Source organism: Somniosus microcephalus, chromosome 17, assembly GCF_052327205.1.
Source record: "Somniosus microcephalus isolate GS21.2 chromosome 17, FLI_Smic_1.0, whole genome shotgun sequence".
NCBI classification, from domain to species: domain Eukaryota; kingdom Metazoa; phylum Chordata; class Chondrichthyes; order Squaliformes; family Somniosidae; genus Somniosus; species Somniosus microcephalus.
The window spans coordinates 9,162,630-9,175,307 of NC_141003.1; the positions used below are offsets into that span (position 1 = coordinate 9,162,630).

The 12,678-nt window shown below is 48.8% G+C and overlaps 1 protein-coding gene across 4 annotated transcripts in view; it reads left to right on the forward strand.

The window, feature by feature from the left end:
• cfap54 (cilia and flagella associated 54) overlaps positions 1-12,678 on the forward strand; it is an 859,633-nt gene that overhangs the window by 266,053 nt on the left and 580,902 nt on the right. For all 4 annotated transcript variants that reach the window (XM_086009903.1, XM_086009902.1, XM_086009901.1 and 1 more), the window contains one exon: positions 10,838-10,960. In XM_086009903.1, the coding sequence (XP_085866029.1) occupies positions 10,838-10,960 (123 nt within the window). The remainder of the gene's footprint in view (positions 1-10,837; positions 10,961-12,678) is intronic.

Consider the following 12,678-nt stretch of genomic DNA (forward strand, 5'->3'; position numbering starts at 1 on the left):
GGCAACCTCCGTGGAAAGGCTGGCTACGGCTATGGAGGCAGTAAGTCGCCGGAGTGAGGAAAACATGGTGAGTGTTCAGAATAGACTGACATCTCTGGAGGAGCAATGGTCAGCTATTGAACAGAGATACCAGAACTTCATGGAAGTCCTTCTGAGTAGGACTGCCAGTGCAGATACGGGTCCCCATGGCCCCCCCTGATGTGCAGCAAGGTGCTCTCAAGCCACATTCAAGTGCTGAGGGGAACCTGACCCATGAGAGGGAAGTTGGTGGCAGACATCAAGGAAGTGGGGGCTCCTCTCCAAGCGCTCACACTTCCATGCCACTGCAGAGCCCTCGGTCAGAGCCCCATCAGAGTCCCCACCCAACTGAGATCGACGTCTCAACCCCTGCACAGCCGCAGGAGCAGGAGACTGTTGCCGAGCCCTCACAGGCTCGCAACCCCAGAGGATGCCCGCCAAAGGTGTCAAGGCAGGAGCAGCAGCAAAGTGAGCAAGGGGCCTCCACATCTACTGAAGCCACAGGGAAAGCACCACGTAGGAGCACGCGTAAAAGAAAGATAAAGCACAAGTAGTCACAAGGGTAGTCACTTGGGTGTAATTTTGTGTTTATTTATAACATGCCATCAGTTATATATTGTCATAAAAGCTACTGATGGGAAACTGTTGCAGTTGTGGCGTCTGTCATTTTGCAAATGGGACTTCCACGTTGAGGGCTTAGGGTGACTTGCAATTGTCAGTATGGTGGTCAGAGTGATGGGAATCCGCAGGCTCTTGTCCATTGTCGATGCTCTGATAAGAAGCTGTGAGGCAAAAGTGTTTGTTTGTGCAGGCTAAGCAAATCTGTCCAAGTGCCTCCCTTGCATTCTGGGCAGCAATGTGGTCGCGTTCTCGCGCCTTCTGGCCTGTGCAGCTTCAGGTGGGTGAGCAGCAGCTTGGCACTCCTGTTGCTGCTGCTGTTGGTGGTGCTGTTGTTCATGGTTCTGCTGCTGCCACGGCTGGTCTTCGTCCAAATCTGATGTCCAGGAGGAAAGGAAATAAATGGTTCCCATGCTTCTGGTATATGTCTCAGTTGAGGAAGCGCTCAGTCAATGTGGGGAGAGGGGTTTCCCAGGAGGTCACACTGGAGATGGGTGTCAGGCTCCAAACTTCCACAACAATGAGTAGGCTTGCTAAAAGTTCCCCCGGACCTGAGACAACAAAGTTCTGCCACCTGCAAATGATCATTGGTGAAAACTCCTTTTTAATGGCGGAGCTGCAGCTGTTAGTAAGCAATCCACTTGTGAGGCCGCCAGGATTAACTGGCGTGTTCCAGAGGAGACGTGCAGGATGGGGGAAATGTGTTAAAATTAGAAAGGCCTCTCAAATTGGGATTATAGAGGCAATTAACTGGTTGTTAAGGGCCTTAAGGGCTTATCCCGCCTCTTGGAGGCAGGGTGGAAACGGAGTCTGAAACCACGAATGTGGGAAAATTGCTCGGAGGCGGGATCGGGCCCGCCCGGCAGTTTTTGCGATTTTAACACCTCACACGCCTCCATTCCCACCTCCTCGGGCCTGGTAAAATCGAGCCCATTACATCTACTGCATGTCCCTTATCTATTCTTTCCGTTACTTCTTTAAAGGGCTCGATTTTACCAGGCCCGAGGAGGCGGGTTTGGAGGTGCATGAGTTGTCAAAATCGCAAAAAATGGCGGGTGGGTCCGATCCTGCCTCCATCCCGCCTCTGAGCAATTTTCCCACATTCGTGGTTTCAGTCCCCGTTTCCATCCCGCCTCCAAGAGGCGGGATCGGCCCTTAAGGCCCTTAACACCCAGTTAATTGCCTCTATAATCCCATTTTGAAAGGCCTTTCTGATTTTAACACATTTCCCCCATCCTGCACGTTTCCTCTGGAACACGCCAGTTAATCCTGGCGGCCTCACAAGTGGATTGCTTACTAACAGCTGCAGCTCTGCCATTAAAAAGGAGTTTTCACCAATGATCATTTGCAGGTGGCAGAACTTTGTTGTCTCAGGTCTGGGGGAACTTTTAGCAAGCCTACTCATTGTTGTGGAAGTTTGGAGCCTGACACCCATCTCCAGTGTGACCTCCTGGGAAACCCCTCTCCCCACCTTGACTGAGCATGTCCTCAACTGAGACATATACCAGAAGCATGGGAACCATTTATTTCCTTTCCTCCTGGACATCAGATTCAGACGAAGACCAGCCGTGGCAGCAGCAGAACCCTGAACAACAGCACCACCAACAGCAGGAGCAACAACAGGAGCACCAAGCTGCTGCTCACCCACCTGAAGCTACACAGGCCAGAAGGCGCCAGCGCGCGACCACATTGCTGCCCGGGATGCAAGGGACGCCCTCATGTTGGCCTGATTTGCTTAGCCTGCACAATCAAACACTTTTGCCTCGCACCTTCTTACCAGTGCATCGACAATGGACAAGAACCTGCGGATTCTTATCACTCTGACCACCATACTGACAATTGCAAGTCGCCCTAAGCCCTCAATGAGAAAGTCCCATTTGCGAAATGACACAGGCCACAACTTCAACAGTTTGCCATCAAATCTGTTCATCATAATGTAATACCCACTGGAAATGTTATGTACGCTAAGTATGGTTATCAATCTTTAACTTAGACACTGTATTATCATTGTTATAAATCCCTGGGTTAAAGTTGCCCATGTGAAGGTACGGCAAGAACTTTTAAGGACACAATGTGACTAAGAGCATACTTTCCATAATTCTGCACCAGTATCAACTGTTGCAGACAGTGAGGCTGCGCAGTCTCCAGGCAGAAACCCCTGGAGGAAGGGGTGGAGTCGGGTTTTTCGAGCGGGAAGAAGGGAGCGACTGGAAGAAAAGAGGGCAGGAGCTCTGAAAAGAGGGCTCAGGAGGCAAATGGCTGCCGCATCCCGTCCCGGGCTTCCAAACTCGGCCGCCGCCCTTCGTATTAGTAGCTCTGCATCCAGAACTCAAAGTGGGATTCAGTGATCGTGAAGAGAATTCAACGAAGGGGTTCGGAGTCGTAAGTCTTGCAGACATTATACATACCATGAGCTCCAACTTAAGCGCGCCAACGAAAGAGTGCACTCGAATTTGGACACAGGGACAGATTCTTCTTTGAATCCATATAAATGGAGAATGTATGTTTATTATGTCTAGATTCATTCTAATGTATGCAAATGTCTAATTTAGGTCATTGACCCGTAATCTTCTTATACTGTCTGACGTTAAAACTATAAAGTAAGATAATTAGAATTAAGCCATTGTAATAGTGATCTCCTTACTGGACTATAGAATACTGTCTGCAACAGAGACCACATCGCACGTATATCTAGAGAACCGTGAAGGGGTTACAATAACAATTCAAGGATGGCTTGTCAAAATCAATACAACAGAACACCCAAGTGACTACCCTTGTGACTACTTGTGCTTTATCTTCCTCTTATGCGTGCTCCTATGTGGTGCTTCCCCTGTGGCTTCAGCAGATGTGGAGGCCCCTTGCTCACTTTCTTGCTTCTCCTGTCTCGACACTTTTGGCGGCTGTCCTCTGGGGTTGCGAGCCTGTGAGGGCTCGGCAACAGTCTGCTGCTCCTGTGGCTGTGCAGGTGCTGAGACGCCCATCTCAGTTGGATGAGGACTCTGGTGGGGCACTGACCGAGGGCTTTGCAGTGGCATGGTCGTGTGAGCGCTTGGAGAGGAGCCCCCACTTCCTTGTCTGCCACCAACATCCCTCTCATGGGTCAGCCCCACTTCAGAGCTAGCAAGTGGCTTGACAGCACCTTGCTGCACTTCAGGGGGGCCATGAGGACCTCTTTCTGCACTGGAAGTCGTACTCCAATAGCTGACCATCGCTCCTCAAGAGTTGTCAGTCTATTCTGAACAATAACCATGTTTTCAATACCCTGGCGACTAAGCTCCTCCATGGCCATAGCCATCCTCTCCTCTACTGTCGCCATCCTCTCCTCTGCCGTAGCCAGCCTTTCCATGGAGGTTGCCATCCTTGTGGTGATGCGTTCATGCGCCAATGTCTCCACAAAGGCTCTGCTCATGTTCGCGATGGACTCCTCCATTCACTCCACACTCGCAGCGACCCTGTAGACAAAACCTGCCAGAGACTCCTGCACCTGTTCCTGGAGTTCCAGCACCGCTGTTCTTCTGGATGGACCCGGAGGCCCAGGGTCGACATGCAGCTGAGCCGAGCTGGCAGATTCCTACGCTCTCCGACGAGGACTCTCCACTGCTGTCCCTGTCTCCACCATCTGCTGTCTGCTGATGCTCACTTGTGAGCTGTGATACACCAGGTGACAACACTACTCTATCTCGCGAAGGTCCCACCGAGATGTGAGTGTCTGCGCTGGTGCTGGGTGCGCTGAATTCTGCTGACGCTGCGCCCTCAGAGGTTGCAGCTTCCTCTGAGGAGCTTTGAGGCTCAGGCTGTTCCTCCTGGACAGTGGGGACGGGGGCTCTCGATGGTCCTGTGGGGGAGTAAAGGAAAGAGTTAGAGTTGTGAGGTAAAGGTTGCATGCACATTGAATTGTGCAGATGATTATAAGACAATCTGTGAGAGCATCAGAATCATTATCAGTCACTCATGCAATGTCAATGAGAGAGATGCAAAACTATTTTGTCACCAGCTTGCTGTGATGCGCCTGTCTGTCCGTCCCCCACTTGCGAATCGTCCTCCACTCCGGTGATCTCCAGTGCCGCCTCCTCCGAAGTGGTGGGCTGGGCTACTGAGGGTGGCCCTCCTTCTGTCCTCGCTCTTTCCCTCTTATTGTGGGCTCTCTTTTCCTGCAATGAGGGACACAAGTGGAGTTTGAGTGAGAATGAAGGAGTGAGTGTAGAGAATCCATAGCATCACAATGATAGGGATTGTGAGGGCTGCATGGTCGAATAGTTAAGTGAATGTGACCATAGAGAGAGAGGGAATGGGTAAGGGTGCAGGGATGTAAGGGTCAAGTGGGATGTGAAGGAAGAGATTGGCAAAGCAGAGTGCTGGTGAGGAGAGGCGGTGGGGATCAGGATGAGGGTGATGGGAATGTCATACTCACTTTTCCTGTGCGGAGAATATTGTAATGTATATACCTTTAAGTGGGGAACTATCTTTTACAGCTCATGTATACTGCAGTACCGGCAGTGACCACACCTGTATATAGCCCTGAGTAGTAATCTGTACAGATCAGTTCAACTGTGAGCCACGTTGAGTAAACACCTGTTGTACCGTTTCTGCTGCAGTCTGTATCTTATTATACACGGACGTAACATTGGCGACGAGGCAGGTTCGAACCTACCTGTAACTCTGCATCACCTCCCGGGGATTCGTTCCTGGAGATCAGAGGATTGGAGGTCAAGGCCAGAGACTCGGGCGTCGACCACGGGCAACCGCCCAGTCATCCAGCAGAGACTCGAGAATTGCGGGGGAGGCTGTCGAGAGCCAGGCTTGGCTTTCCAGTCGAGGTGGTCCAGCGAAACGGGCTGGCAACAGGTAGTGCGCAGACCCTTCCCGGACAACGGCGGGCTAGAGCCCGACCGAGCGGCACAGCAAAGGGCCGAGCAGCGTCGACGGGGGAGAGAGAGAGAGAGAGGGCAGAGCGCACAGGGGCAGCCGGTGTTCAGGGGCCGAGCAGCGTCAGAGAGAGGGAGAGAGACGCGCAGAAACCCGCGAGGTGCCGCCATTGCCACGAGAACCGCCGGGAGCGGGGGAGGAAGGAAAGCGTGGGAGACGCCATTTTAAGCCATTGGGAGACGCCACTTTAAACTACACCCAAAATGCCGAAGTGTGGCAGTATCACCGCATTTGACAATGAAGTCGAAGATTGGACTACATATGTCGAACGAATAGAGGTGTACTGCAAGGCAAATGAGGTGTCAGATGACAAGAAAGCGTCGGTATTGTTAAATTTAATGGCTGCAAAGACGTATGGTTTATTACGAAATCTAGTAACCCCAACGAAGCCAATGGAAAAGAGTTTTGAAGACATAGTAACGATACTAAAGGAACATTTAAATCCCACACCGCTGCTGATAGCAGAAAGATTCAAGTTTCACAAATGGAACCAGCATAAGGATGAAAGCAATGCTGGTTATTTAACAGAACTGTGCAAACTATCAAAACACTGCCAGTTTGGAGCGGGACTGGCAGATACCTTAAGGGACAAGTTTGTGCGTGGGCTTCAAAGTGAAGGAACCCAGAAACGGCTTTTATCTGAAAAGGACCTTACGCTGGAAAAGGCTTTCAGCATTGCGGTATCATATGAAGCAGCAACACGGGGCGCTGCAGAGATACAACAGAGACCGAAAGAATATGGCACAAACTAAATGCCATATGGAACAGAGAAGTGCTATCGCTGTGGCAGAACAACACACGACCAGAATGATTGCTGGTTCAAAGACAAAGTGTGCAGACAGTGTGGAAAAGTAGGACACATAGCACGAGTCTGCAGGTCGGGAAAGAAAACCAGCAATAAGGAACCTACCAAAGGAAAGTACAAGAAGGTACATAAGATGACGGAGAATAGTTCAGATGAACAAAAGAGTGATAACGACTCCGAAAGCAGGGAACTGAGTTGATTGAAACTACATAATGTGATCACAACGGAGGATCACCGAACCATTTGGGTCACTCTCAAGATAGCAGGAGTCCAGGTAAAGATGGAATTGGACACAGGATCAGCCCTAACAGTCATAAACCGACGGAACTACGAGCGGCTATTCTCACACATACCCTTGAGAGACACAAAAATTATTTTGAAGACGTACACGGGGCAAAAAGTCTACCCCAAAGGAAAAATAAGGGTGACCGTTATATATGGCGGTAAGGAAACACCAAAACTAGACCTGTATGTATTGCAAGATGGAGGACCACCATTACTGGGACGTGAATGGATCCGGAAAATACAACTGGATTGGCATTCCATACAGGCACTGACTGTGGCTGACAAAAAGGATGACGACGTCACACCTGGGCGACTGTCAAAGATCCTAACTGACGCGAAAGAAGTGTTCCAGCAAGGACTCGGAACACTAAAAGGCATGACAGCGATGATTAAAATTGAAGAAAACGCAAGCCCAAAATTTTTTAAGGCCAGACCGGTACCTTATGCGATCCGCCCAGCCGTCGAAGCAGAGCTGGAGAGTCTGGAACGTTCAGGTGTACTGTCCAAGGTAGACTGGAGCGAGTGGGCTACATCCATCGTCCCTCTGATGAAAAAGTCGTTGAGCAGCACGCCTGGGGAACCAAGGAAGGTTCGCATCTGTGGGGACTTTAAGGTAACAGTGAACCCGGTCCTTCACACCGTACAATATCCACTTCCGCGGATTGAAGATATTTTCGCCTCGCTATCTGGAGGGAAACGCTTCACTAAGATTGATCTGGCCCAGGCGTATCTGCAAATGGAGGTAGAAGAAGCATCAAAAAAATACCTCACAATCAACACCCATAAAGGTCTCTACCAATACAACCGGCTGGTATTCGGGGTAGCATCAGCTCCGGCTATTTGGCAGAGGGCAATGGAACAAGTCCTGCAAGGGATCCCAGGGACCCAGTGTTATTTGGACGACATCCTGGTCACGGGCGAAAATGACAGTGATCACCTTGCCAACCTGGAGCAGGTGCTCACTAGATTGCAGGAATATGGGCTCCGAGCTAACCGCCCCAAATGCGAGTTTTTTAGAAAACAGATCTCGTATCGTGGCCACGTTATCGATAAAGAGGGGTTACATAAGTCCCCAGAGAAGATTGAGGCAGTAGTCAAGGCTCCAGCACCGGAAAATGTGTCACAACTGAGGTCGTTCCTCGGGCTGGTAAACTATTACCATAAGTTCTTGCCAAATTTGTCTACAATACTACACCCACTGAACACCCTACTGCAAACTGGGATGCCATGGAAGTGGAGTGACGAATGTAGACGAGCTTTCCAGAAGAGCAAAACACTAATCACATCGAAAGAGGTATTGGCCCATTACAACCCAGCATTACCGATTCGGTTGGCATGTGATGCGTCACCCTACGGCATTGGAGCGGTGCTGTCACACAAATTCTCAGACGGCTCAGAGAGGCCAATAGCCTTTGCGTCACGATTACTAACCTCAGCCGAGCGTAACTATGCCCAGATTGACAGGGAGGCCCTCAGCCTAGTGTGGGGAGTGAAAAAGTTCAATCACTATCTGCAAGGGCAGAAATTCACCTTGCTGACTGATCACCAGCCTCTTGTCTCCATTTTTAATCCGAAGAAGGGCGTTCCGGTGATGACTGCGCAACGACTACAAATATGGTCACTTTTTCTAGGGGTGCACCACTATGAGATTGAATATAAGGTCACGAAACAGCATGGAAATGCTGATGGGCTATCACGCCTGCCACTGCCTACTGCGGAGGAAGCACCAGCAGTGGATCCTATCGAAAAGGAAACCCGAAATGACCCGACACTGTCTCGGGTATATGATTTGACGGTGAAGGGATGGCCAGCACATGGCGACTCACTGTTGCCAGCATTCTCGACAAGGAGAGAACAGCTGTTGTGCCAGGGGACCTTGATGTGTGGATCCCGAGTGGTAATTCCACCCAAGTTAAGGGATAGAGTGCTCAATGAGCTTCATGACGGTCATCTGGGAGGGGTAAAAATGAAAAGCCTAGCCAGGGCTTATGTGTGGTGGCCGGGAATCGATAAATAAATCGAGGACCTGACCAAGAGCTGCTCAGGATGCCAGAAAGTCCAAAATGCACCACCACAGGCCTCTCTACACCCATGGGAGTGGCCCTCATCTCCATGGCAACGGGTGCATATTGAGTTTGCTGGTCCATTCATGGACTCAATGTTTTTAATAGCCGTGGATGCGCACTCGAAATGGCCTGAGGTCATCAAAATGTCCTCCACCACCACGGAGAAAGCTATTGCAGTCCTACGGACCATTTTTGCCAGGAATGTCTTGCCAGAACAGATTTGCTCCGACAACGGACCACAGTTTGTGTCCAAAGAATTCCGGAGGTTCTTGAAAAAGAATGGGGTAAGGCATTACACATCCGCCCCGTATCATCCAGCCACAAATGGATTGGCTGAGAGGTTCGTACAAACCTTTAAGAAGGCAATAAAGGCTATGTACAATGACAACATTCCGCTGCAGCACAAGGTGGACAATTTCCTGTTCGCCTACCGGAATGCGACACATGCAGTCACCAACCAGGCCCCAGCCATGATGTTCTTTAACCGAAGGTTAAGATCTCGCCTGGATTTGCTCAGACCAAACGTACGAAGAGATGTTGAGAGTAAGCAATTCCAGCACATCCATGAGAAGCCAACAAGGAGCTTCAATGTAGGGCAACCAGTCTTGGCCCGCGACTACCGAACAGAAAAATGGCAGCCAGGAACGATATGCACACGGCAGGGCCCACTAATGTACACAGTGGACGTTGGGGAGAGCATCGTGAGATGCCATGCTGACCAGATCCTAGAGTCACAGGAACAAGTCAACCCCATGCCTCGCCCATACGTACCTGGTGATGAACCCGATGTACAGGTCGCATCTACCCCAGAAACAGTAGCATCGGAAGCTGATGAACCAACCGACGACGGGGCCAGAATCGCCTCCACACCAAGAGCAAGACACTCGGGAAAGGCGCTATCCAGAAAGGATCAGGAAGCCTCCCCAAAGACTGAATATATAAATAGACTATTTTCAGCTAATGTTGCATGTTAAAAGTGTTAATTGTAATTAGTTTGATATTTAATTGTTAAATGAGTGTTATGGTACTGTTAATCTAAAAGGGGAGGAATTGTAATGTATATACCTTTAAGTGGGGAACTATCTTTTACAGCTCATGTATACTGCAGTACCGGCAGTGACCACACCTGTATATAGCCCTGAATAGTAATCTGTACAGATCAGTTCAACTGTGAGCCACGTTGAGTAAACACCTGTTGTACCGTTTCTGCTGCAGTCTGTATCCTATTATACACGGACGTAACAAATATCATGAAACCTCTTCCTGCACTGCAGCCAGGTTCTGCTGCACATAGAAATTGCATTTACCTCTTGGGCCACTTGCAGCCACACAGCTTTAGTCTGCTGGGGAGGCTTTTTCCTCCCTGAGGAAGGGAAGAGCACCTCCTTATTTGCTCTTGCTCCCTCCACCAGAGCTTGGAGGGAGGCCTCATTGACTCTTGGAGCACTCTTTGGTCTACTGGTGGACATAATTGGTGAAGGAAGCGCTCAGAACAATGGGCATAATGTTTAAAGGTTGAAAAAGAAGCAAGGCTGCTTGCAGGCCTTAAATCCAGTAGCATTGATGATGTCGTCGGAGGTGACTTTCTGTATGAAAAGGCTCATTGGGCCAGAGGTTTCCACACGCTGGAAATCAAGTGCCCAATTGGGGCAAAATCGCACTTTTGCCCCACCTCACATTGGAGTCAGGATCCTGACACGACGACCACCTGACACGCCCCCAGCCCGCTCCCAATGGCAAAATCGAGCCCTCAGAGTTCAATAAGATTGGTCAAGCATAACCTTCCCTTCTGATTATTCATTATATTTTCGGTTGCTAGATGTTATTGATGAATTGCCAATTTTCTCAGCATGTCCTAAAATACAGTTTTTTTTCTTAGTTGTCAATAATTGCAAGTTATTTTGTAGCACGTTTGTATGTTCCAAATATTTACTTCAGTCTGAAGCTAACAGGATTGAAACACTCTTGGTATTGTCAACTCAATAGTTTTAGTGAAGCAATGTTCAGCAATGTGTTCCTGATATACTGTTACAAAACACATACAATTGCACTGGCTTATAAAAATTTCACATGCATTAGTGCAGAAAGAATGATTTTATTTTCAATAATTCTGTGACAGATTCTCATAAAATGTCTGTGTGTCCTACAAGACGTTGTTGGTGCTTACAGGCAAAGGAAACAGTTTGGAGTAACCGAAAGTGTGCAACACATGACAGGTTGTGTCACATATCATTTAGCAAAGGTACAGTATTTATATTTGTCCATGATTTTAGAATATGTATCCTGCTTTTTACTGCAGTAATGCACGATAAGTTACTTTATCACCATAATAGGAAGCGGAATAGAGCATTCAGCCCCTTGAGCCAGCTCTGGCATTCAATTAGATCTCTATCTACCCTATCAAATTCTTTTAACATTTGTGTACTTGGATTCCCAAATCTCTCTGCGCCTCTACAGTTCCTAGTTTATCACCATTTAGAAAATACTCCGATTTAACTTTCTTGTGATCAAAGTGGATATTCGCCCATATTAAAGTCTGACATAGTTTTGCCCACTCACTTAATCTAAGTCCCTTTGCAACTTCCTGGTCTCTTCTGCACTTCTTACTGTCCCTCCTAATTTAGTTGAAATATTTGTGATTTTACTTTATTCTGTATGGTTCTATATTTTATAGTTTATAGTTTTTCATGGTCGAGTGTTTTCTTACTATTTTTGTATGATTATGTACATTCCCCATTCCTCAAATTAAGTGCTCTCCTGCTCTGTGTTCACGATCTGCAGACATCTCTCCTCAAATGTTTTGAATCAGGTCATCCCTGGGATTATGCATGGATCATTAGCCATGGGTGCACATTCCCAGCCTGTGATTCCCAAATAGGGAAATGCTGGGCAAAATTTATTATTCTCCAATAAGCCTCATTGCTGGCTGGTGGTCTGCTCCCACACTCCTCATATCTGGCCATGCTGAGAGAATGCCTACCAGCAGGGGAAGGGCAAGAGCTGGCATGGATGTTGGAAATGTCTCCCAGGGCCACATCCATGGCACACAGTGCCCCGCTCACATTACCGCACATGTATCTGATAGTATAAAGGCCCAGTCTGTGTAGTGATCCAACACGAGATAGTGGGCCATGTCCATCCAGGACAAAGCAGGCCGCTTGATTGGCACCCCATCCACCACCTTAAACATTCACTCCCTCCCGCACCGGCGCACTGTGGCTGCAGTGTGTACCATCTACAAGATGCACTGCAGCAACTCGCCAAGGCTTCTTCGGCAGCACCTCCCAAACCCTCTACCACCTAGGAGGACAAGGGCAGCAGGCACATGGGAACACCATCACCTGCAAGATCTCCTCCAAGTTACACACCATCCTGACTTGGAAGTATATTGTCATTCCTTCATCATCGCTGGGTCAAAATCCTGGAATTCCCTCCCTAACAGCACTTTGGGAGTACCTTCACCACACAGACTGCAGCAGTTCAAGAAGGCGACTCACCACCACCTTCTCAAGGGCAATTAGGGATGGGCAATAAATGCTGACCTTGCCAGCGATGCCCGCATCCCATGAATGAATAAAAAAAATGCTCCATACCTGGGTCAACTTTTACTATATATTTCTTCTGACCCTGCCCTTTCTGATCCAGAATCAACAGATAGAGTGAGAAGGTCAGCAGAACACCCATAGGTCCTGTTTAGGTAGAACTCAATTACTGTTCCCTCAGCTTAAACCCACAGATGGCAGATTTAAGAAGGTGAATAGTTGCAATAGTGAAGTCCAAAGGCACTGTAAAATAAAGAATAAAATCCCAGGACCAACCATCCATTGCCTGGTCGATACTGATGCTGAGCTCCAGCAGTGCTGTTCAGATGCTGAAACTACACTGTGGAGCTATGACCCCTCCATACCACAGGCACTTCCCCATTATATTATACTGCTGTGTGTGTTACAGGTGCACCGT